Source organism: Zophobas morio, unplaced genomic scaffold (assembly GCF_036711695.1).
Source record: "Zophobas morio isolate AGI-343-1 ecotype UQ-CSIRO unplaced genomic scaffold, CSIRO_AGI_Zmor_V1 ptg000736l, whole genome shotgun sequence".
Taxonomy (NCBI): domain Eukaryota; kingdom Metazoa; phylum Arthropoda; class Insecta; order Coleoptera; family Tenebrionidae; genus Zophobas; species Zophobas morio.
Genome location: NW_026972839.1, coordinates 61147 through 88666, shown reverse-complemented (window position 1 = coordinate 88666; position 27520 = coordinate 61147). Strand labels below are relative to the sequence as shown.

At 27.4% G+C, this 27520-nt stretch overlaps 2 protein-coding genes and 1 long non-coding RNA gene across 3 annotated transcripts; 2 read left to right on the top strand and 1 right to left on the bottom strand.

Annotated features, from left to right (window-relative positions):
• Nucleotides 1-5515: 5515 nt before the first annotated feature.
• Nucleotides 5516-6069, bottom strand: LOC135121824 (uncharacterized). The gene is made up of 3 exons (XR_010279135.1): nt 5981-6069; nt 5793-5887; nt 5516-5717 (listed from the first exon to the last, which is right to left on the bottom strand). It is a non-coding gene; the product is annotated as an uncharacterized LOC135121824 (long non-coding RNA).
• A 4426-nt stretch (nt 6070-10495) lies between these two features.
• On the top strand, nt 10496-14174 carry LOC135121830 (serine/threonine-protein phosphatase 2A 65 kDa regulatory subunit A beta isoform-like). Its single transcript, XM_064046109.1, has 7 exons — nt 10496-10529; nt 10620-10691; nt 10754-10865; nt 11154-11305; nt 11991-12166; nt 13991-14107; nt 14165-14174. The coding sequence occupies exons 2-7, from the start codon at nt 10626-10628 to the stop codon at nt 14172-14174; spliced, it is 633 nt and encodes a 210-aa protein (XP_063902179.1). The 5' UTR covers nt 10496-10529; nt 10620-10625.
• On the top strand, nt 14169-19969 carry LOC135121828 (serine/threonine-protein phosphatase 2A 65 kDa regulatory subunit A alpha isoform-like). Its single transcript, XM_064046108.1, has 13 exons — nt 14169-14244; nt 14303-14461; nt 14577-14691; nt 15272-15342; nt 15908-15993; nt 16572-16672; nt 16729-16788; nt 16901-16962; nt 18750-18790; nt 18930-19116; nt 19249-19362; nt 19603-19698; nt 19921-19969. Exons 1-13 carry the CDS (start codon nt 14179-14181, stop codon nt 19930-19932), a joined length of 1170 nt encoding a protein of 389 aa, XP_063902178.1. The 5' UTR covers nt 14169-14178; the 3' UTR covers nt 19933-19969.
• Nucleotides 19970-27520: the final 7551 nt, after the last annotated feature.

Sequence of the window (27520 nt, the reverse complement as noted above, 5' to 3'; positions counted from 1 at the left end):
TACTTCCCTTTGATTGTTAGGTGATGCTAAGTCAACTGGTGCTTGGTTCAGAAGGTGCTAAGCCCCTTTTTTGATTGCTTCAAAGCGAAATGCTTTTTAAAAATTCTTTACCTTTTCCTTTAAAACTTTTGGGATTTTAACTCGGCCTTCATAGCTAAAGTATATTACAATTTCCCTTAAGAAATTAAATTATTATAAACCTACTTATTACTATTTGTTATAGTTTCTTAGCATAACCTCAAATTAATACAAGTTTAAGAATAATCAAAAACGAGTAGAATCTTTAAAAAAAAGCAGAAACTCTTTGAATGCTTTAGAAAATGTTTTTTAAAAGCATATATATAAAGCCAAGTTAAGAACTTATGAGATTTAAATTTTAATAGTGACGCGGCTCTGGCATAGCGTACTGCTTTGTCTGAGTTACGCTTCGTGCTATTGATACCTTTGTATTAGTACTAATACTATATATACTAGAATTCTTAAAGGTATTAGTAAACGAGCTTTTCCCCCTAACTACTCTGAATTACAAAACCAATATTACATCACTCTCCTTCTCGATAAGAAAAGAAGTGTAGAGAGTATTATTATGACCACTACTAGTAAAGATGTACGGATTAGATATAAAATTTTCTTCGGCATTTGAACATTGAGTCGCACACTGTATGGTTCTACCATAAGGGAATTACTTATTAATATGTCTGTTGCAAAGATTCAAAAATTTATAGCACCAAAACATTTAAACCTTTTACCGCCCGTATCTTATTTAGTTTTACATTCACAGTATAGTCTGCCACAAGAAACGAAAGACGTTGGTCTCCTTCACTATTGTAGGATTAACATAATAGTTAATAAAACGAACAAAAAACAAATGAAATAAAAAATTTTTATTGGTTTTTTTATATAAAAAATTCACTTCTCCGAAGATGAGGGGGGCGTATCATATGGTGGAGTTAGTACTGGTTGAGTAGGACGAAGGTTGGTTTTCCACGATAACTAATAAACTTCAAAACGAACTAAAAAGGAGACCAATACAAAATTAAATTTATATTTTAAAAACTGTTAGTAAAGTTAGGGTCTTCCGCAATAACCAAAAAATTCGAAACTAACTGAAAAAGAAATTTTTAAAAAATTCAATTTGTAATTTTTTTATAGTGCACATATAAGTAACAAACACCGCGAATATACCGGGTGCAGGAGCGAAGAGCGAAAGGGTAGAAGAAATGCCAGAAGAGAAGCGTGAAGAGCTACCTTGCTTTTTGGTTTTACCAGCCGTTTATACCATAACCTTTTTTTAAATAGCAAAAATGTTCAAGTAAAAAGTAAACTACTCAAGTCACTAAACAAGTATTGCATTCCAAAGTTTTAGTAATTTCAGATGATTGGCGTATTATGTTTTTAAAAAAGTCAATATTATTAGTGAGTTTGCATTCTATATTTCTGCTTATCATGTAAAATGCAGTTCACAAAATAATAGCCAAATATTTCATTTTATTTATTAGTTTTCTGACAAGAAAATGTAAAAAACTTAAAAAAATTCCTAATATTCATTAAAAAAAAAGATATCTTGGAAAGCTGATTTATGAGAACTACTTAGTGGAGTCAAGTGCTTCTAAGAAATGGCGAGGAAAAAGCAAAGATTTTATCAAAGTACGAAAGTTACAGAAGAGATGTTTCATGTTCCATAAACACCGAAAATGACATATGCATCTACCACCTGGGCCTACGATTCGTCAAAATAGCGCCTCGCCTTAAACGCGTCTAACTAAAACCATGTCTTCTAACAAAGCGCTGTGATTGTGCTCTACACTGCAAACTACAAACCAAGCAGCTAATCAAAGTTTTGTAAAGCAATGACGCTGGTCTTTAGTAATTGATATCTGGACACTTCCAGTTTTCTAGCATTACGAGCGACGGTGGGGTGGGGGGGTTTAAGACGTATTAAGTTGACGATGTAGTCAAGCATAATTTTAAAAGTATCACCCTTTGGTCTTAGCAAGTGCAACGATGAGATAGGCATCCTTACAACCACTTTATACTGCAGAAGCAATTGTTCCCACAATATCGAAGTGCACCATTATTTTAATCCTGTATAGCTTTTTAGGATTTTAATTAGGCTATAACTATTGACAGTTTTGGTCCCTAAGTCTATTAATTATCATAACTATTATGTTTCGGTTTCTTTTTACTTCAATTCCTCTTTATTGAACTCCCTAACCTGATTAGAAGTTGTATATACGCTAGTTAAGCATAAAAAAGTTAAATAGGTCATCACCTACATGATGCTGAAGCGCCTGCTCTCGGTGGCTCTTCGTTCCAACAACTCACCGTTGTATTGCTTTCCGAAGAGAAACGCCGCCAGTCCTTAAGCAAAACAATTATTAATTGACTACATTTGTCAGAAGTCGCAAGGTAGTTGAAGCCACATAATGCAGAGCTTAAATTTGAGTTCTGTAAGCCATGTCTTGCTCGAAGTCCCAGCTTAAAATTCCGCGTGGGCAATAAATGAGGCAATAGCTCTTTCTGTTTGACCGAATAGACCCGTGCCTAGATTTTACCTTAAGAACCACATCTTTATTACGTGTACTGGTGATGTGCACTCTGTTAAGAAATATACACTAAAAATAATAGCATATACACACCAAAATACGCATACACATAAATAAACAATAAACCATACAAAAAATATAATCTGAAGATAAACCACTTAAAGCCTTAAAAACATAAATATAAACATTTTGGCAGGCTATTTTAACTAAATATTTGTATATACAAATATAACGATCAACAACTATAACTTTCTGTATGGAACCAAAATAAGCATGTTAATTCATATTTAAAAATAACTCAACGAATATACATAAACGAACGTGATTTTTATATCCTTTCGTAAGGGTATTAATAGCTTGTCTTAATAAAACCAGCTCCCTTTTTAGTCTTCTTTTTGTAGGTGTTATTATCCTCACCTCTAATATAACTGAGAGTGGAAGGTTAACATAGAACTTTTTCTATCATTCTTGCCCTTTGCACCTTACCTGCGCGACGTGCAAAAATTCCGGCAATTCCCCGGCAACACTAATAATAGAAAAGGTAAGAAACACAAGAGTTGCTTTTATTGTGCAGGTTCTCGGTATATTTGAGTGCAAACTGTTTAGTTTAGTCATTAATTTAAATTATATGTCATTGGTTCTATCGCAAGTCATCCAAACTTATATGTTATATTCATGCGTGTGCGGAAGTTTTTGCCTCTTCGGGAGTCAATTGCTAATGATTTTTTTGCTTTGGTTAAGGCATACAAGCCTATATACGTGGTCATGTCATAAAAAAATGTCCTAAAATTTTATTATTATTATATACTGTCGTTGAAAAAGAATGTCATCTAACGTTCTATCATTGTTAGATAATAATCTGTCAACAGTTCTCTTGAGGGTTGTTAAATAACAATAAAGTGTGTAAAAGGAGAAGGTCGTGTTACCTGTAATATGTGTGGGCATTCAGCAACTACAATTATTAAATTGTTTGAAACTTAAAAATCATAGAGGAATTTGTTTACCACATCAAGCAGGATATTTTAGGATTAAGATTAGGGTTAGGGTTAGGGTTAGGGTAAATGTAATGATAATCTTTGCAAAAAAAAATTATCACAAAAATTATCATCAGGCTTCATAAAGGTACTCAAACTATTTCTTTTATCAATAAACGTTTATATGCGGTATAGAATAGTTTATTAATCTGAGTCTCGTCTACTGCTGACTACCTACGCTCTGGTACAACTGTCTCCAAAACTAAGTCTTGAAAACTGCCTTTGCAGATAAATGTCGAAGAAATTCTTTAAGCAAATTACTGTAGACCTTAAACTGCATAATTATCGTAGAAAAAAGAGTCAGCTACTTACATCACGTTTAAAAAAATTTAGACAAAAAAATGCAAACCTGCACCTCTGTCGGTCCTCAGTAATTCTAACGAATTCCCTTCATAGGTGTTAAAATAAGAAACATTTAAACAAGCTATATAACAGAGTGTACGCTTATAGGAGGTCTGAAGCAGCCGAAAGGGTTCCCGTTGGGCTTTTGTGATGGTTTGGTCAAATTGGGGCTATAGTGTATTGATAAAATCTTTGAGCACTACTGTGTTGGTGATGAGCATTAAATCTTTTAAACAGTGCTCATCACCAACCAGTGCTCATCACCAAAATATCGGCTTAATTAAACGACCAGAACTAATTTTTTTTAGACTACAGGTTCCTTCGTACTAAGATTAAAATTTTGAGTCTGTAAATTCGGTTTTTGATGTTTACAAGTATATTAACATCCCAGTTCGCTTAAAAGCTATTTCTCTTGCAAAGTAATCCAACTGATCAATTTGTAATAGACTCAGAACGGAAAGTCAAAGCAAGAGATCTCACATATAGAAAAAAAGTCTACTCTAAAGCCACAGAATTCTACTGCAGCCGAAGGCGTCTCCGTAAAAAGCACGGCCAATATTAATATAAAGATTTGTACGTGCTGTCCATAGATGATTGAACTGTGTGAAGATCTTTAAGAAAAAGAAACTGAGTGTTTCATAATTCTCTTGAGTTTATATATCATAAAAATTGTATTTTGTTTTATGTAGTGTTGCTTTAATCTTGGAACAAAACTTGTGATCTGGCTAAATATGTATATACCTTTACAAAAGGAAGCTTAGATACAATTTGAGGATATTTAATGGATAATGTTTATTTTAATTCCGTGTAAAAACGTGTTAACGCCAGAAAGTATCACGTTTGTACATAAATTATTTAATATAAAATAAATTTTTCAAAAATTTAAAAATATAGTAATTTTTTCCCTATTTAATTATTTCTTTATCGTATTTTATTAAAGGATAATATAACTTTTTTTTATATTTTTTAATGTTATTACTTTTTTACTTTGTTTATCTTTAGAAAACTTGCTTTGCTCGTTTGATTATACCTACAATGTTTGTGAATATGAGTTAGGTGCATACATTTAATAACTTAAGGCGATTTACCTCTCCCTAAAGTCGCCAGGATCTGCAGTATTACTTATTAACGCTCTCCAGTAATTAATAATTTTTTGTATTACATGTTTTCAATCAAATCTGTTAATACTTATTAAAATGGAAGTCTTGAAGAAATTCTGTGTAAATAGCGCTGCTCTCTCAAACTATGAAGCTCATTTTACGATAACATTTGGTGCATAGAATTAACTCTTGGAAGATTCTATATATTTCTCTTTAAAATTTCAAAACTTTGTATTTATAACAACGCCTCAAAGTTTACTTAAGATTCCTAAAAATTATTCAAAAGAAATACAAAGTTAAAATTATTTTGTTATGCCTCTTATCATAACTTTGAATTTATGTTTATATAAAAAACCAAAATTTTACTTTGAAATAAAAAAACAGAATTACTTTAAAAAGTTTCTTAAAAAATATACAACAAAAGTTATAAGACAAAGTATTTATTCAAAGTACCCTTTTAAACACAAATAAGCCAAAATTTAATTCTTGACGGAAACAATTAAAATCTATTTAAGATTAACTTTTCTCAAAGCTATCTTTCGAAGATAAGAACATGGTTAGTCTACGTAATATTTAAATTATTCTCAGCGGTGAGAATCGAAGAATGAAGAGTATTATAGCCAATATTAAAAAAGTTGAAAGCATTAAAAATAAAATTATCCTTGTGAGATAGCCACGGCTTCGAGGCGGTTCTACTATAATAGATAGTTATATGTACGTCTGTGGCTAAGATTTAAAAATTTATAGAACTATTTGTATTTTTTAAAAACCTCGTGCTGCCGGTATCTCAGTTCTACGCCACTCAGGGCGTGTTTGCATTGGAGGCACAGTATTATCTTCTACAGGTGACGGACGATATTGATCACTTTGGTTATTAAACGATTAATAAATGAAAGCAAAAACAAAAGGTGAATATGTTAATTTAAAATAGTTTCGCTATCTTTTATATAAAAATAACTTCTTCTGATACTGAGGGCGCGACTGATCTAGAGGAGGAGAGTTAACTGCGGCTGAGTAAGACGGCGGAGGACTCTCCATGACAATATAAACTTCAAAACGAAGTTGAGGATATTAAAGAAAATCCGATTTGTAATTTTTTTTTAACCTCTGCATTCTTAATAAAGTAACAAATAACATTGCTCTATGCCACGTGACTGCTTGTGCATTCCGCTTAAAGATTTACTTTGTTCTTGTGTAAGGCTGGTAATTCCTTTTTTGCTTAATACCTTCTTAACTTATTAGCTATATATATCTGCGCCTACCTGTTTATTTACCTTTTTAAATATGATACAAGTACTGAATATAAGAATTATTTAACACGTTTGGACCCCTAACGTGGCTTTAAAAAGTGAATTAGGATTTTTAAAGGCACAACTTCACCTACAAAGTAAAAAAAATTCCAAAAAAAAAGCTAATAAAAGAGTAAATAATTTAAAAACTAAAGCAATACGCTACAATTTTCTAGATCAAACCTTCGACATTAAAGGGAGGTCTTTAGGAAGATGAAGAAATACATTAAGTACCCTCATGTAGTGATAATAGCATACTTATGATAATTATTTAGTAGTAGTAACAAACTAGTACCAAACTCTTAAAAAATAATTAAGCAGCTATATTAGTAACCATCATAATACTAACAGTATTAATTTAATAATAATAATACGAAAATACGTATTGATAGATTTAGTAGTAAGAACGTTATAAACCTACAATGCCTTCACCACCCCCACTTTCCGGATAATAACTAGTTAATTAGTTAGAATTGGTTGGAATGGGACAGACACACCTCTATAAAAGCACTTAAAATGTATTGGAAGAGCCACGAACACGTTAAGTAAAAATTCTATCTGTTCGTTTTCATTGACAAGAAAATGCGGTTTACGTTAATAAAATCCTGAAAGCTTAGGGCGCAGAGGTGCCTCCCGCCTGTTATTCTGCGGCGGCATCCCCCTATCGCTGTTAACTGCGAGGACCACTGCAGAATAGTACCACCATTGCTACCGAGAACAAACTCATCAGGATCGTTCTTTGAGGTCTTTACACCGATCTGTGTATAGTCGACATTGAAACGACGCTATGTGCTCAAGATTTTATCCCTCCTTATAGAGCGACTTTCTACAACCTACTTAACGGAACCGCATAAGCGGTTATTGCGCCGAAGAAGATAGGGCCTACCGCCTACGTATTGCAATGATGATGCCAGTGGCAAGCGGTTTGTTAGAGTGACCGTATAGGGCAGGGTCTCAGCGCAACGGCTACTTGCGCCTTCGCTCCACGCTGCTAAGTGTACCCTTCCGATTTAATACAAAAAGTCTCTAGTTTCCGCTGAATGCACTATAACTGTGGCGAGGCCATACTGCGAATTACCAAGAGGCGTTTCCGCGAAACTGTTGTTCATATAAAAGTAGAAGACTTTATAAATTATGAAAAATTTAAGTCTTAGTACATATTAAATTATAAGAGAAATAAATTTAAATTTATTACAAGCCTTTGAAATATAAAACATAAACAAGAGATTAGCTGAATTCTAGTAATATTGTTTTATTATTATTTTATTTTATTGATTGTATAATTGCCTAAACACGATAACATACATTTTTGTTTTGCTTTTTATTTCCGTTTTTAAATTTTTTTATATCTTTTTTTTTTAGTGGAAGTTTTAAAAAAAAAATTTACATAAGCATAGATATTTGAAATACTTTGTTTATGTTTTTGCTCAAGTCTGCTAGCATTATTTTTTGTTACCAGGGTTAGCAGTTATTTCAGTTTCCCGTTTAATCTACTTAACAGTAACAAGGAATTTTATAAACTTTTTTTTCATGAAATTTATGTTTAACGTAGCAAAATTTTCATAAGTTAGTTTACCATAAGGATAACGGCCCATAAGGCGAATCAAAAATTGATATATATTATTTCTAGTAAGCACAACGCCTACTAAGTCTTTTTTTAAAAAATATAAACTAAATAATTTAAGTACTTTTATAATTTCTCTGCAAGACATGATTAATTGGCTATAATTATTTATTTAAAAATTTTCATTTAAACATTATAACTTTACAACACAACAATTATCTCAAATAAAAAGTTTTTTAAGCAACATATTGACATTAACAAACTTTTCAGTTCCCCCTTTTTCGAAGAGTTTAGGCAAATGCCCTTCGGAGATCTTTTAAAGCACCATGCTCGCTGAGTTTTTAAGTGGATTAATGGCGGACGTGGGACAGTGGGAAGGCAAAAGTGTGACTTGGTGGTCGTGTGCTCGAACTAGCTCGTTGCGTTGCCCCTTTGACTGCAGTTGGAGAGGGCCCTCAAGGAGAGCCCTGCTTATGCACGTAATTGCAGTTGTGAATGGGCCAAGATCTAAGAAGTTATGGCAGTACCCATGGGCGATGAGCGCTCATAGGCAATTTGCTGATGCTCCCTTAGCGCACTTATGCCCCGGTCACCTTAGCTTGCCCAGAATCCTCATGGCTAAATGGTCGTATCCTAAGGAGTCGTAGAAAAAGCACATTCTAGAGTGAAACTTCATATCTTTATTGGGAACGGCGTCACATTTAGTTCCAAGTTGCATATTCTTCCTAAAAAACTGTTTAACATAACAGCATTTACGGAGTCTATCAAACTGAAGGGCTACGACGGACGAGAAAGCCTGCAATAACTTCAAGCGGACGGGGGCCATGATGGGATCTCAGGAATTTCGGCATTAAGTCATTGATGCAGAGTTTTAAAGTGCGAAGAGACTGAGAAGGGAGCTCCTCGGCTTCCACCTGCAGCGTGTAAAATCCAAATGAGCTGTACGGCTAATACTGTACATGAGTGCACCTGGCACCTTGCAGGGTAAAAACCAGCCGCCTCATTAGCAAGTGTAACTGGGCCAGCGAGGCTCCAAGTCGTACGGGGACAGTCAAGAAGAGTTAGACAAAACACTTCTTTTAGGCATGGAGGATGCTTTGCTCTAATAATGAGAATGTTCAGAGTAGCATGAAAAAGTTAACATGCGCGTTACCTTTTAAAAAGTTGTTCAACTTTTTAAGCGCCAAAGGAAGTAAAGGCATGGATTCACCGAGCTTTTCGGCACCGATACACCGGAACAACGAGCGCAATAGGAATAGTTCATCAGATTAATGGATTGTGCAGCGAAACTCTTAATATACAATACGATTTGTTAACGAATACGTAAGCTCTCTAAATTGAACGCTACGGATACAAAGGGAATATGTACTAAACTATTGCGAACAATTATGCTTAAGTGCAACTGCAAGATTGGTTCGTTCTGCTCGGGAAATACAAAGGCAGCCCCCAAAAAATGTCGAGGGCGATGTGGTCAGTCAGAGTATAAAGTGAACATACCAAAGGTAAGAGGTAAAGAGGTGCAATATACTAGGACTTTTTAAAATTTTCAGCGACTAAACAACCAAATGTCGTTAGATATTTATTGGCTTAAACGAGATTTTTTAAGACAAACCTAATAAGCACAGTTGGCCGACAATTTAAACGTTTCGTTAAAAAGTTTAAATTGCGTTAGAAAATATAAAGTGCCGACTTCCCTTTTTTTTTTTAACTAAAGTATCTTTTTGCCTATTAATTATTCGAGAGTTATTTTTATAGCTTACTGTTACAGCTTTATACAATTTTATAGTTATGTAGGCAGTAGACTATCTGTATGTAACTATTCACAACTTACTACCTCGCAAGTTTAATCAATGTATATAAAAAACTTTGAATCTACAACAAATAGTAGTTGTAAAACAATTTATATATTACGCTAAATTGATAGAAAAAAAATCTTTATCTATTAAAATATGCAAGTTGGCTATAATCGTTTATTAAACTTATATCAGTGTCTTATTCTACAACTATCTTATAGAAATAGAACGGTACGTTTTTAATTGCTCGACAGTTTAATTATGTATAAATATGATAATCGTAGAATAGAAAAGCATATTAGTTTCAAAAGATGCAATAAAATCAATATTCCAATAAAAAATTTAAAGTTTGTCTCAAGCTAAGCAACTGGGTGAGCTGTACTTAGTAAAAAACCTGAGGTAGTTATAATAATTGTTATAAAATAATAGTTTAAATTATTTAATAATAGTTTACAAAAAAATTATGATTTCAGAATTACTATTAATATCTAAAGTATGTATTTTTTATTTTTTAAGAAAAGTGGTAATAATAAATAATTGTTTTTTTCGCTTAACTGATATACATAGAAGCAGTAATAGAAACTATATCTTTTTAATAATTAAAGCTTATTTAGTCTTTTGATGATAGCCCCCCCACGAAGTTATCTTGTTCATTTGTAGATGAAGCGTTTGTTTTCGTAGTAAATAAACAAGAAAGTGGTCAATGAACATAAAATAACTTGCACGAGCAGGGCGCGCAATATAATTGGTTGAGTAAGAATGAAAAATCGCTGAAAAAAACCTTAAATTATTGGCCATCACTTTAAAGAACGCTTATAATGTTCTATGATTTATTTAATTTATCTTTCTTGAGCTGTTTTGGTACTAATTTTTATTGATTGTTTTTTCTTTTTTAAACTATTATAATTATAAAAGTTAATTATTATTTTTTTCATTGTGGCTTTAAATAAGATTATAATGGAATCTGATTTATCCGATATTGAAAGTGACTTGTACCCTTTAAACGTGCTTAAGGATGAATTAGTATTCATAAATATCTTTTAAGCATAATTATATATTTATACCCCTAACAATTTTCCTTTTAGGCAAATGTAGATCTTCAAGCGCGGCTGAGCTCAATTTCTAAAATTTCAACAGTTGCACTTGCTTTAGGCACTGAAAGAACCAGAACTGAATTACTGGGATTCTTGAGAGAAAGTTAATAAAAAAAATTATATACAACTATGATATTTCTATATATTTCATCAAATACTGTAAAACTTTGCTCTTTTTATATATTTATTAAAATTGAAGTTTTATTACATTACCTAATTATTTATTAGATTTATAATTTTTACATCCCATCCATTTCTCTAGTTCTAATTTATTAACATTTATCTAATATGATTTTTCCTATTTGTTAGTTTTTTTTTATTAAGTTTTCTTTTATTTTTATTATCAATTTTTATTAAACTATTGTTTTAATTGTTTGTGTACCCGTTGAAGATGTGTTAAATGACGACGATGAAGTCATTGTAACTTTAGCTGAAGAACTGGCTAACTTCGTGCCTTTAATCGGGGGAGCAGAGTATGTTCAATGCCTAACGCCTTTATTAGAAACTCTTGCGAGTGCTGAAGAAGCCATCGTTCGCGATAAAGTAAAGAAAAAATATTTACAAAAAATTTTTAAGCAAATTTAAAAGAGTAAATAGTAAATGTGAATGTAGTCTAAATTTTTTAATAATAATTTTTTTTATAGTTTTTGATTCTTGTGGTTTTTAAGAGTTTATTTAAATATTTAATATTAAGTGTTTTTAATTTTAGAGTTTAAAGAGAGAAATTATATTCTCGTAACAACGTTAGGATATTTTTTAACACTTACATATTCGAAATAAAGTGGGGTGTCTTTTATTGAACTATGAAGTTAAGTTAACTTAAATTTGAAGGCTTTGTAAAGTCTGTTACTTTTATATAATATTACAGTGGTTATAAATAAGTTGTTTACATAAACTATCAAGTATAAGTTAAACGCTAAAATTTATAAAATTCGAGCCACGAAATATTTGCTCGATAAGTTAGACTAAATTTTTTTTTTAACTTTTAAAAGAAGTGAAAAATATAAAAAGAAAAAATTACATTGTATTATAAGTTTTATATAAATAATTTTATGTATAAAGTATTCTTATAATAAACTACTTACCTTTAATATAAAACTTTAAACGTATTCTATATAATTTTATATAAATGAGAAATTTATAATATTTTAAGTATTTTTTTTTTCTAAATATGTTTATACTAATCTTTATTATTATTTGAACTTTTTTGTATTGCTGCTTTGTTTAGGCCGTTGAAGCTCTTCTTTCTATTTTGAAGGATGTTACTGATAACGAAATTCACGTGTTTGTGCAACTTATTCAAAATTTGGCCAAACAAGATTGGTTTTGCGCTCGGAATTCAGCAACGGGTTTGTTTTCTTCGGTCTACCCACGTGCTCTTAATAGCCAGAGGCCTTTGTTGAGGTTCGTGAAAATTATATTTTCTTTCCATATCTATTTATTTTAGCTCGAAGTAAAGTTATACAACTACTGCTTATTTTAAAAGGATTGCTTTTGAGCATCCTTTATAAGAATTTATTATAAAATACCATTATTGAGAGAAGTATAGAAAGCTCGTAATAAGGCATGACGGTTATTATGTAGCGGGTTGGTAAGAACTTTTAAGAAATTTACGCAAAAGTTAAAGCAGTTTATGTCCGTAAAATAAACAAAACGGACACGTGAATTTTATTGTAAAAAAGTGGCGATAGTCTAAAGGCTGCCAGAGCGATAAAAAAATATATATATATAACAAAATAAAATTTGGCGCCTTCCCATTTTAAAGTAAAAGTTGGGGTGGTGGGTTTGTTTATTGGTTAAACTTTTCAAACAAATTTTTTAAGAAAAATAGAAAAAAAATGTGCGCTTCAGGAGGAGGTAGACTTCACTAATGAACGGTATTATATGGTTTTTTATGGCATAGAGCTCTGATTTCTCGCCGAGCAAGACTTTAGTTCGAAAAGTTTTTTAAAAAAGAGTTCACTAAAGCTTCTATTATTGTCAGATTTTGAAGATTGCTATGTTAATAAAAAGTTTATGATAACTTTTAAGTTTGAGATAATAAGAACTGTATAGAAACGGGATATTTTTAAGGTTTTTAATAATATAGTGTTTCTAGGATTAATATAGTATTAAGGCACACAAGAATATTACGTTGCATTTTAGTAAACGCAACTAGAAGTAAAGAATTATATTATATAAGATAAAATTTTTACTTGATACCTTTTACGATGGCATTTTAAAAGTTTTATTAGGGAAGGAAAGAAAGTGGGTTAAGTAAAGTTGACTTATAAGGTGTATCTTTTTCAACCAAACGATTGATATTTTTATATTTTTCTTGATTTTATAAGTGAGGGGGATTATTGGCTTATCATTTAATTTTTTCACGCAAGCTTACTAAAACACTAGCGACTTTTGAAAGCTATTGAGGCCGTTACGAAGAATATTGAGAATAAAATAGTGCTCAGTGCGCGTTATGAGTCATAACACTTTGCACAAAAATTAGATGCTTGTATAACAAAAAAACTACGCATAATATAAGATTTGGCGAGACTTAACAGTTTCCCTCCATTTTACTTAGTTTCTTCACATCATAAATAAAATTTAAAAATTGCGTAATTTATTTTACTAACATGACGTGTAATGACGGAAAGGCATACGGTTAACTTGGAATTTAAAATTATGCTACTTTCATATTAGAATTCGAAGAGCAGTTTTTAAAAAATTCTTTGTTTTTTATGGCGAAAAAGCAAACATTAATATGAGTAATACATATTAAAATTCCTTCTGAACTTAAAAGATCTTTGTTATATATTTCATTTTGTAATGATTGTTTTCTTTGTATGATTATCTAATTAACTTTATAAAATGTACAAGAAGTATAAGTTGATCGTTTGCATAAAAAATTAGTATATTCAGTGTTGTTTCTTAACATTCTTACTCTTTTCGGGGAGCAATGATAGAACTTATATATATTCCTTTTAGTTATTTCATGTTATTATTATAGTTTTTTATATGTTTTTAAAATTAATGAACTTTATAATGTACAAAGTGTGTAATTTGAACGTTCGCATAGAAATATTTATAATTAGTACATATTTTTTAATTTTTTTACTTTCTGGTAAGCAAATTAAAAATATATTTTTTTGATTTATTGTTTTATAACAATCGCATTTTTTATTTCCGTTAATAATTATTATTTTTAACTTAGTGAAATTTATAAAATTTTTAAAATGAACGTTTGCGTAGGGAGATATTTTCTGCGTTATGCGAGGATGAAACGCCAATGGTGAGGAGGGCAGCCGCCTCTAAACTCGGGCGCTGGAAGTTTAACGATTCATCTAAAAGCGATTATATTAAAGGAATGTTATTATTATTATATTCATTATTATTATATTCTTACTATAAATTATTATTATTCAGGATTCGCTGAAGTAATGGAAGAAGAGCACGTTTCAGGAGTATTAGTTCCCTTGCTTACGCGGCTTATTCAAGATGAACAAGTATTATTTATGTGCAGTATTTATTAGCATTGGTAAGTTTCCTAACGATCTTTTTAAGGATTCTGTCCGGTTGTTAGCCGTTCAGTCATCGATTTATATTTGCCGAGCGCTGGATAACGAGCAGCGGCACGTGACTTTGCTTCCGCTTTTGCTACAGAATTGTTGCTCGGACTCCTCTTGGCGTGTGCGTTATGTTCTTGCTGAAAAATTTGTTGAGGTGGTTCATAATTTTATATATGTAATTATAATTTTTTATACATTATTTACGACCGAATTATAAATTGTACTGTAGCCGATTATATACGAATTGATGCTGTTTTTTTGTTGTAAAGTTGCACGAGGCTTCAGGTTCGGCTGCGGGTGTCACTGGGTTTGTGGATGCTTTACTGAAATTATTAAGAGATTCTGAAGCCGAAGTTCGAGCCGCTGCAGCTTCCGTGATTTCAGGTTATTATTTTTTTATAGTTCTATTTTTATTGTTATTAACGCTATTAAAGTTTTGTAATAATACTTTTATTAATATTTAAAGTTTTTATCATTTACATGAATATTTATATACTTATTGCCAAAAGTTAAATTATATTTAATAAATATATTTATATTATTATTTTTGTTTGGGCCCATAAAACTTTTTTGAAAGATTTTTGCTTTTTGATTGGTTGTAAACTTTTAAGGGGATGAGAATTAGCCATTTATTTTGGCTAATCCTCCAAACAAGGTAAAGCCTGTTTAGCCAGTTTAGAATTTTAAGATTCCTTACTCTTATGTTGACCAATCATTGGGGGAACTGAGAATTCTTGCCGATGAAAACGTTCAACTGCCAACATTTAGAATTTGTTGAGCCATAAAACTAAGACAGTAAACACCACATGACTTATTTAACATAATCGTATTTTTCATTGGCCCTATTGGTAGAAATTTTTTCATTATTTTTGTTGTACATAAAAACTTTTAATATTTATACTATTATAACAATTTTATATATAGTTTCTATTATTATAATTTTTATCGTCATCATCATTATTAGACTTTTGTGCTGGTCTTCCTGAAGATTGTAAGACAACCATTATTGTTGAGCAAATCTTGCCGTGCGTGAAAGTGAAGTTATTTAATAAATAATATTTCTCTTTGAAGTTTTCATTACTTTTTTTATAATAGTAATAACAATAATAATAATTCTTTTTCAAGTTTTTGTAACTTTTTTTTTATCGTTATAGTTTGCATTATTTTATGTATATATTTTTTCTGTTTAGTATATAAAATACTAAGAATAACTATATTAACGTATAAAACATTTTTATTTATAATATTTATGTATATTTTGAAAGAAAGGATGTATTATTAGTTATTTTATGTTATAGATAAAGTTAATCACTTTTATAATAACTACTATGAAAATGTTTATAGCAAAAAGTAATTTAAATTTAGTAAAGAAAAAATAAATTAGAAAAGGAAAAGATATTATTTTATAAATAACGAAAAGTATTAAAAATATCAAATAATATAAAAATATAAATAATAAATAACGACACGTTCTAACGGATTTGCGGCTGTTGGGTTCATTTAAATTCATTATATTCATTGTAGCTCTCTTTCGTTCTACCATTCATTTTTTTATTGCTTTACTTTTTATTGACACTGAGATTTTTATCTTTATGGGTAGAGCCTCTCGATGGACGCTTCGCCATTTGTCCGTTCTGCTCTAGCGCTTCATATAATGAAATTATCAAAAACGATTGACCCAGAGCTGTACTTAATTAATACTATATTTTTTTAAGGAATCAAACTGGTCTATTTGTCGCGCGTTAAAGTTCATAAAAATTATTGAATCTAAAAATTTTGAAAATCAATTTTATATAAATGTTATATAATAATAAAATAGTAAAAATTTTATAAATAATAAAAAATTTAAACTTTTTTTTTAATTGGTCTTTTTCTCTCGTTGATTGGCTGCTTTTTTACATTGTTATGTCTTTTACATTGTTTGACGAATCGTAGCTCAGAAATGGTTTTGTTATTTGTAGTAATTTGTAGCAAAATTAATGTTAATTAATATATTCGATGCCTTTTTAAAATATCTTCACATGTGACTATTTGCTGGTTTATATCTAAAGAGCCAATGAAAGCGCTTTAAAAACGTTAATAATAAATTTTTATTACTTTTTCTAATATAATTTCATTTGTGATTAGAGATTATTTATTTTTTATTTTTTATCATTATTATACTCATAAATCTTTTTATTTATTTTTTTTTACTAAAATTTTTTTTAATATATATTATTAAAGTTTGCATTAAAAAGTCTATCATTATTATAATACTATTGCAGCTCGATGAGTTGCTTAGTAGACCTTTTTACGACTTTCCTGGCGGATGACTTTCCGGATGTCCGTCTTAATGCTATTTTAACGTTAAGCGATATTTGTGGAGGTCCTTATTATTAGATTTATAAATATTAATTATAATAGTAAGAATGATAATAATAGTTTTAAGCACTTCTTCTTTATCTCGTTCTATTATTCCTTCCATCATTGGACTTTCTGAAGGTTTTTTTTTACTTTTTTTTTACTTTTATATTATATTAAATTTTTTTTTTGGACAATGGCAATTTATTTAGTGAATATATTGAATAGATTTTAATGAAAATAATTTAAATAGACCGTCAGTGGCGCGTGAGACTTTCTGTTATTGAGTATATCCCAGAATTAGCGCGTCGGCTGGTATGATAATATAAAGATAATAACAATAAGAAGAACAAGAAAAGTAATATAATAAGAATATTAGTTTAGTAATAAAAATAATGATAATATATCTATAATAGAACTAAAATAAATAATAATAAGTAATGAATAGCACATCGATTTGTATAAATAATACAATAATAATGATCATAGCACTATTGAAAATAATGACATTATATAACGTAAAAATATATGAAATATAATAATAATAGTAAACAATAAAAACTTTTAAAAATAATGATATAACAAAAATGTGAAAAGAATAATATAATAATTGTTATATTAATAAGTTTTTCTAAGAAAATAATTTAGTAATACTATATTATTATTTTGAGAAATTTTCTTTTTTATATATAAAATTATAAGAATATTATATTAATATTTACTTTCTTTTATACTTTTTAATTGTTTTTTCGTAAAATGCTATAAAAAGTTTTTATTTTACAAATATTTTAGTTTCTTTTTTAATAAGACTGAAATAAATTATATAGTAATAATAACAACAATTAATAATGGATAGCACGTCCGCAGTAGTATAAATAATATTATAGTTATATTAATAATAATTAGCATGTCGGTGGGTATAAAAAATATAATAGTACTAATTTAATAATTAATAAAATAATAAATATTAAATTAGTTATAATTATATTAATAAATAAGAATAAATAATTATCTATAATAAACTAATAATAAATAATTAAGTAATTATAATAAATAGTAAATAGTAAAATATATAAATTATTAATATTATAATAATAATAATTAATACTAAAAATCAAATGCAAACATTAAAATATTAATAATAAATATAGTAACTGGTAAAATAATATTGTTACTAATAAATAATAAATTAATAATAATAAATAATAAATAGTAAATTATAAATAATATTTATATTACAATATGGAAATAAATAATACTAAGTAATAAATAGTACAATATAAAATATTAATTATGTAATAATAATAATAAATTTTCATTCTTAAATTTATATAAAAAATAGTAAAATATATATAATAGATAGTAATGATAATACTAAAGTATAATAGTATATCAATAAAATGAACTAATTAATAATAATAAATAATAAATATTAAATTATTAATTATGAATAATAAAATAGTAAAAATATATTATATATAATTAATAATAATATAATAATAAATTCTAAATAACGAATTGTCGATAATAATTAATAATAAATAGTAAATAATAAATTAGAAAGTTGAATAATAATTTTCAAGTATTTAATAAATAATAATAAAAATTATAAGTAAAGATCTTTTAAATAATTAATGATATGCAATAATAATTAATTATAGATTTCAAATCATTAATAATAAATAACAAATTTTAAATAAAAATAATAATTTTTAATAATTAACAAAAAATCAAAAAAAATATTTGAATATAATAATCAATAATAAATGCTTAAGTATAAATAATATATATATGAATAAAATAATTTACTATAAATTTTTTTTATAAATAAATTTAATAATAGATAATAAATAAATAAGTAAAAAAATTTATCTTATAAGTAAATATTGAATAAATAATTAATAATATATAATGATACTAATAAGTAATAAATTTTAAATAAGCAATTAAGAAATAATATATTTATGAATAAATATATTTTAGAATAAAAATAAAAATAATAAATTAATAATAATAATAGATAGTAAATAATTAAATATAATTAAATATAAATAATAAAAAGTAAATAAGAATGATAAAGAAATAATGATAAACCTTTATAGGACGATGAGTTTTCTGAGAATGTGGGCTCGTTGTGCACAAAGTACGGATATCCTTTTTATTTTAATTTCATTGGTGTAAAATCTGACTTTACCAATAGACATTTTTCAGCTTTATTTGTTTTTTATTAATATTAATATTTTTACTATTTTAATATTTTATTATTATTATTATTAATGAAGATGGCTATGCGACTCTGTTCACTTTATTCGGAAATCCACGTCAAAGACTATTGCGGACCTCGTGCGTCTCTACGGGGCCACGTGGGCTAAAACAGCTATATTTCCCGCGCTATTTCAGATGGCCAATTACCAAAATTATTTGCACCGGATGACTGTTTTGTTTACTATTGATTCTCTTCTTCCAGTCGTACGTTTTATTTTCTTTTTTCTTATTATTTATTATCATTATTATCATCAATATAATCTCTACTCAAAATATTGTGAACTTCTATTTTTCATATCCTTTCTCCCCATGTGGATTTTCAATCTTGAACTAAAGCTCGATTCGGACGTTATTATCGAAGACTTAATCCCATTGGTTATAAAAATGGCAGGAGACCCAATCGCCAATGTCCGCTTTAATGCCGCCAAAACGATGGGCAGTCTTATAAAAGTTGTGTTTTTATTTTTATTTATTTATTATTAATTATAATAATTGTAGAAAAATAGTTTTATTTATTTTTCAGATGATTATAATATTTTGTAATAATAATAGTAATAGTAACCTTTACGCCTCCATATTTATTATTTTATAATTAGAGTTTAGTAGTAGCCAATTATATATTATTTTAAAGTAAACGATATTTTCTGTAATGAAAACTTTTTATGAATTTTAACTTTCTTTTTCTTATAGAGTTTATCATTTAAACCAGAAAATATTGAAATCACACTGAAATCTTTAGAAGAAGATCCCGATCCCGACGTTCGATTCTACGCCAATCAGTCGCTGGTATTATTATCATTGTCTATTATTATTACTACTATTATTATTCTTGTAATTAATATTTTTATTATCTTCTTTCTTAAAATAATAATTGTTACTACTTCTACTATTATTATTTCTGTTATTAATATTTTTATTAGTGTTATTATTGTTATAATTATTAATCTTATTTAGTATTATCTTTTTACTTATTTCTTTATATTTATTATTATAACTTTTTTATAATAGGAATGCTGCTAATAACAGATTGCTTTCTACTGCATAAATAAAATATTTATAATTATATTTATAAGAAGTTTACTTTTTCTTATATTCAAAATTTTATACTTTTATAAAATAATTATTTACGTAAAAACTTTTTTTCAAAGTTTTTTTTATTTATAATAAAAATTTTTTTTTATATAATTCTTATTAAGAAAACTAAAAAAAAAAAGTTTGTTATAATTACTATTATTAAAAATTATACATTTTTATAATATTTATAAATACTAAATACGAAATAAATTTTTATACTAATAAATTGATCTCGAAAGGGCTTTTATTGGGGGATTTTACTTTTATTAATATCTTTTTAGGCCCACTTCAAATATTTTTTCTAATAACATATTTTTTACATTAAAAAAATTATTTATAAATGAAAATATATAACAAGTTTATAAAGTGAATAATATAATTTTTATAATAATTTGATAAAAATATAATAAAAAGTGAATAATAATATTTTATTTATAATAAATAATAATATAAAAATATATATATAAGTTTAAAGTGACTAATAAAATTATAGTAATTAAAAATATAATAACTTTTTTTTAAAATAATAATAATATATTCTTTATAGTAAATATTATACAAATTAATAAATATACTAATTTTATAAATTAAATAGTTATAATATAATTATAATAAACAATATGCAAGTAAAAAGAAATAATATTTTAAAGTAATTAATAATACTTATTTATATTTTTATTATATTTATAATTAATATACAAATATACAAATATATAGTATATAGTATACAATGATATTTTTTTATAATAAATATAAGAAATATAATAATAAAATATGATAATTATATAGTAAATATTAATAATTTTATTTTTTTTTATAAAATATATAAATATAAAAATATATAATAAACCTAAAGGAAATAAAAATTATTATAAAATTTTTTATAGTAAATAGATACAAAAATAATATAATATAAATTTTATTCCGTAAATAATAATAATTAGGTCCAATCATGCATGATTTTATACTATTTTTGACTGGTTTAATAATAAATTTGTCCGATATAAAATATTTTCCCCTTTATTAAGTTTTTATGTGCTTCAAAAGATTTCTAGTTCAGTCCCATTTGGGAACAATAATAATAATAATAATAGCTTATAACGTAATTCAATATTATTATTCTTATCACTTTAAATTAATAATTTACAATTAAGACATAATTTGGTAAATTTAATATTTGTTTTTCTAGCCCTAGTGCGCGTAGTTCTTAATGATTATCTATAGCGTCTCTAACGTACCACTAAAGAGAAAGTAAGACAAAAATTTTATCGGATTAGTTTGTGCCAACATCAAAGGACTGAAGCTTCGTGTTGACGTAGCCTTATTGTTGTATGTACACTGTTTAACTTAGGAATCCGTTTCTGCATGCTAGCGTACTCTTCCAAATATTTCTTTGCCAGTCGCATACTCCCTTTATTACTCATTTTATTATTACCTCTTATTGGGCTATTCCAAATAAATAATCTCTGTTATGCTCTTTATTTTTTTTTAATTGGTGGTCAGGATACTCTCGTACACATTTAATAAAAAGAACATAAACCAATAAGAGGGATTGATTTTTACATCTAATTAGCACGCACTTACTTATAATATATGCGCCAATAGCTCTTCTTTAAGTTTATTACAAAAAAGAAAAAATTTTTTAAGCTAAAAGATTAATTTTTGCAGAAGCTTTCTTATGTACAATTATTAGTTAAGTTTGCTATAGTAGTACTCAATATGAATTTATAATTTCCTATAAAAAATTATAATTAGAATCAGAAAAGTTGTATTTTTTTTGTTTTAAAAAGTTTTATGTAAGTTTTAAGCCTTTAAATATTTTTGGCCGTAGTAAAGTAAAAAATTTTGTATAAAACTATTTTTATGTGCCGATAAGTTTTTATTAAGTAGTTACTATATAAAAAAATATTTAAGTTTATTACAAACGTTATAAGCATGAAAAACCGTGAACAATTTTTTAATTTAAAAAATTTGAATTAGTAAACTAATATTTAATTATGGTGTTACTTAACAGAAATAGAAAGATAATAAGATTGTCATAATCACTTAATAAATTTTATTTATAACTTATCAATTAAAAAACTTAAACAGCTTTATTTATTTCTACCTTTTATTATGCAACAATTTAAGAAAAAATAGATTCTAAAAATGACTATCACATAAAAAGTTACATCAAAAAAGTTTGAAATAGTCTCCTTGGACATAAAAAATCTTTTAATTGTTAAAACAGTAAATTAATTTATAATCATATATATTTACAATAGAATTGTTCATTCTAGCCTTCAATCTAAGCTTTGTAAGTAAAGAAATTTACAAATGTTATAATAAAAATTACAATATAAAATAGTTTATAGGTTACTAATATTTATTAATTATAAGAAAAAGTCTCCTAGGTTTATAAGTTATGATTTTAGTAAGGTAAAGAAGAAAATTTAAAAGATCTCTAATTATTATATACTATAAGTTTAGAAGCACCAACAATATAAGTTTATAATCTACTCATTGATGTAATCAATGTCATAATTTAGTAAAGTTTATTATAAATTGCAGTAATAACTTTGAATCTAAATTTCCTGCTGCTCAAGTAAAAATTATAATAAACTTATCAGCTAAAACTTTTCAAATAATGCCTATTTTTATAATTATATTTACTTTTAGTAAATTTACTGTTGTTAATTTTAGTACTAATTAAGTTTATAAAAAGTTTATTGTAAAGTTATACATACTTTTGCATTACTAAGAAATTTACTATTAATTTAAAAAAAAAGTGCCTTAAAATTAGCTAAGAGGCTAAGTTTTACTATTCATATTAAAAATATAAATTTTTAAACGAAAGCTGATTAAATTTAGTAATTAGTAGATTCCTAACAATTTTTAAAATATAATAAGTATGTATAAAAAAATTTAATAAATAATTTATTTTCATTTATAAAATTTCATTACAAGTAAAAACAGTTTTTCTAATAGAACTAACTAAGAATCGCCGAAAAATAGTGGTAAAATGCTACAGCAGCCATTGCAAAAAAGGCCGCCACCGAAAAGTAAGTAAAATTCTTGACCGACTTAGATTGGCCGGCAGCCTATTAAATAGAAACTTTTTAGCAAATAAAAAAGTTATAATATTGATAAAAAATGAGTAAGTACGAACGTGGAGAAAAAAGAATTTTAAATTTCAAGAAAAACTATATCTAACTTTTTTAATTTTTAATAAGCTAAACTGAATATAAAAATATTAATAATAACTAATACTTTGTGTCTTATTTATATTATTTATGTATACTACTAAAGTAGACAAAAACTATTAAAAAAATAGTACTGTAGCGTTAATCTTTTTCGAAGGTGCATCAGAGACGCCTTGCACTCTTCCCTATTAAATTCAGTATAAACTAACAGTTCATCTTCAAAACATGTCAAAGTTGATTAGATAAAAAAAAATTTCCTAGAAAACTATAGTTGAACAAAAAAATACAATTTCGTATTTTTTTAACATCTCAATAGCATCCGTCGAATGCCCGATATCTTCAAAAGCTTGAGTGGCATCTTTGCCTGCTTCTAAAAGTACAACTTCCTCACCGCCAGGATGCTTTTTATAGAAAAGGCAAACAGAATTTTATCTAATTATTTCAAAAAAAAAAGCTCGAAGTTTTTTAATTCAATTATAACTTACAAACCTCTTCTAAAAAGTTCGTAACATCATAAACTTTTCCGTTTATAATTAACCAACAGTCGTCGAGCTTACAATGCTTTTCGACTTCTTCGGGTTTAATAATTTTATTGCTCATTAAAATTTTGTTATATAAATTAGTTATAAAAAAACTATAATATAATTGAATATATAGAAATAGAGCTAAAAAAGTTATTGGTAAGGTAAAAAGCCCCCGACCCTTCTTCACGTGGCCTACTTAAAACATTTGGTATAAACTTTTACATCGTTATTAACGCCCTAGTTATAGAGGTTATAGTTTAACCATGACTACGCGCAGGGGGAACTAGAATTAACACATCGAAAAACTTTAAAAAAAAAATTTACACTAACATTATAGTTTGCAATAAAAAACACAAAAACTTTACCGAGCAAACACACATAAAAAGTTAATTTTAATATTTTTAATTTTTTATATTATTAACCAAATAAAGGTAATTGTGATATATAAAGCTTAATAAAACCTCTTTGCAACAAGAAAAAGGGTTAATATATTAAGAAGTAAATACGAAAATTACTGTTTTTTTTTGTCCTTGAAAAATTTTATAAGAAAGCACTTCTGTGAAAAAAGTTTGCCATTGATAAGTTTATTACGTTATTGATTTGAGGTAACTCTAATAATTTAAGTTTATTTTGTGTCGTGTAAAAACATGTACTTATTTTTATTTAAAATATTTATAGAACTATAATATGGCCTTTTCAGGAATTTAAAATTGTCCTTGAGTAAGATTGACCTTTCTGAGTAGTTGACCTACCTTTCCCGTTTGTTAACTTCAAAAACTTTATCTGGCTTACGAGTACCTTTTACATACCTTTTATATAATAATGAAAAGAGTATACCTTCAAAAATTATAATGCTAACGTATTTCCTTGTGTCGGTTTTTGCCTAATTCCTTAAAGTCAAAGTTTAAACTACTTTTGTTAGACACCCATATAGCTATAAAAAAGAAAGAAGGAAATATTCATTTCTTAGCTATTAAAAAAAAAAATGTAAATAATCTTGATCGCTAAAATTTATATTTAAATAGAAGTTTTAAGTCGAGGCGTAGCCAATCTAGTTTGACGCCCTCAGGTTTTAAAAATTTTTTTACCTGATAACTTCATGAACATAAACTTTCATTCTGGTCCCTGGCAGAAGTTTTTATCTAAAAAGACTATTTTCTTACTTAAAAAAATTATAAAATTTACTTTTCTTTTTATTATAAAAAATTTTCATGTTTTGCATAAAAAAAACATGCGTCGACTGGAACAAACTTGGTTAAGCTCAGTTATAGTTAAATTGATGGAAGGAGTCTGCATGACCAACACCCGATCACAGTTTTTGTTCTAAAAATGTTGGCACAACACACTTTGCTAAAGCTATAAGTTTTAAATTTATTAATAAATAAAGCGTACTAAGTAACCAAGTCATTGTCATATTTATTAATACTTGTACCTTGAACATAAATTTATTGTTTGTTAGGTTCATTATATTATTTTATAACACAAACTGTTTTACACAACCAAAATATTTAACTTGATATTAGTTGAAAGAAACCGAAGTATAAAGTTTACTAATGACACTTAGCCTGGTTTGCTTCTATCGTAATTTACTGTTGTCTGTTTACAAAATTAACTGCTAGTTATGCGGACATTATTTCTTTGTTCTAAGTATATTATTAATAAAAGGTAAACAAAAATGTGCTATATAGTTTAAAAGTCGAGCCATATAATTTTATAGTAATAACTTTTCTCTTTTTCTTAACTTTTTAAGAGGCATACTACGATAAAAATTGACCTGAATATAACTTAGAAAGGTTAAATTTTTCTAAACGGCTGTGAGGTAATAATAAATGTTGGATGGCAAGCGAAAGTTAGCATAGGTGTGTAATGAGGAACAGTATAAAAGTTCATGCTTATATCCCCTTTTAGTGTACAATAAAGCTATTTTAAGAGGACTTGTTAGGACAATCTCCATTTTTAGTTAAAACACTTTAGGCTGGCAAACTTATAAGGTTGTCATCAATCATTTAACTATCTGTGTTTAATTCTATAGAATAAAAAATTTTGTTTCCGCCCTGCTATAATAATGTAAAAAACTGTTAATATCCTTCTCTCATACCTTTCGATGAATGCAATAATCTTAATTGAATAGCGGGGGCTTTTAAATAGTTAACTAATTTAATACATCTTTCTTAAGTGTATTTAATGTAAGGCTTTGCTAAATTTAAAACAATTATAAATAACTTGTAGTGCTTCCAAAAAAATATTAATTTATGAAGGTTTCGTTTTTGATTTTGGCTAATATTTAAATGACTTAGATTGTTTGCTTTGTTGTCTCTAAATAGTTTGTGTCATCTATATGATGAATAATTAATTTTTATCTGTTTAAGAGTTTTTGTACCACTATTTACTTTTAAATGGGTTTAGAATATTGTGTTTTGTTAAAAGTATACTTAAAAAAATTTCTACTCTTCCTTTTTCTCCTTAAAATATATACAGAAACTAACGTTACGAATCTTCTAAGATCCAAAAGAAACTTAATATCTAGTCAAAATATTTCTTGCATAGCATATTAAATATCCTATTACCATGGCGTCCTCATGCGCAAGAAAACATCGCAGCCTTTTCTTTGCCCACTTCGAAAGGAAAGGTATGGGATGTCTTAGGCCCCCTCTTGACTGGAAGCACACAGAAAACATAACCTTAAAGGTGTCATTAAGCGGACGTTATCATTCGGGCTGGTATACATAATTAAAGTAGACCAAGAGAAGAGTTCTTAGATTGATGGCTACCGATAAGCGAAGTTCCTGAAGAGCATAGCGTCTTAATCAACTCCGGTTCTTTTTTTTAAGTGGCCCTTTTTAGTCTTCAAATTTATGCAGTGTCTATCTAATTACTTTTATATGGCTTTTGAAAGTTAATTAACCCTTCTTACACACCCTAAGAGAGCTCGAATAAGTAGTTTGTGGTACGGAAGCTAAGTTTTGCATCAAGTTTGTTCTTCTAGTCATAATTAATTAAAGTTATGTTTTATGACAATGTTCCTTTTAGCAACAAATCGCTATTATAATAAAATTGGTAACTTTTCTATGCGTTAGCACATAGTGCCCATTTTTAAAAAAAATGGGGAAAATTTACCTTAGGGCTCTATAAAAATTTATTTTTAATTAACTGTACACTATCTTCACTCTACTAATTTTTTTTAACTCAAGTAATCGGGTTTAGATACAAGGTCTAAACTAAAAAGACGAATTTATAGATATATACACAGATTAATAAAAAGAGTTAAGAACGGTGAGGTAGTATGGTTGGCAGGTTTCTTAGTAGTTCATGCCGCATGGTTTGGCACAGTTTATTTGTAGCCAAAGAGCACGTGATTAAGAGTAGCACGCAATTTAAATTATTCTCGTTAAATTGCTGCTTTACTATATAAAAAAATGTAATCTTGGAATCGTTGTAAAAGTGGTCTATATAGAAAAAGAATTTAAAAAGATAGGACTTTTTTAGTAATTAATGAAAAACCCCCTCTTTGCATGACTGGAGCACTGAATATTTCAGTCGGAAGGTCTATCGTGGTTCAAAAGTAGTTGTAAGACTTGTTTATTTTTTATTGTTGCCACTTTATAAGTAAGAACTTTTGTCAATCTTTTTTCAAAACTTTATAAAATTCTTAATTTACTGATTAATTTATTTAATGCTCCCCTATCTAACCTTACACCTTTCTGTTTGTTTTAAGTACCTTTATTGTTGTGCACAGTTAGGTTTAAAATAATTTTATCATTTTTTAACGAGTCTTTTCTTGGGTAGCTTTACCATCAATAAGGAAAAAAAAAAGTGCTGTCAAATTTA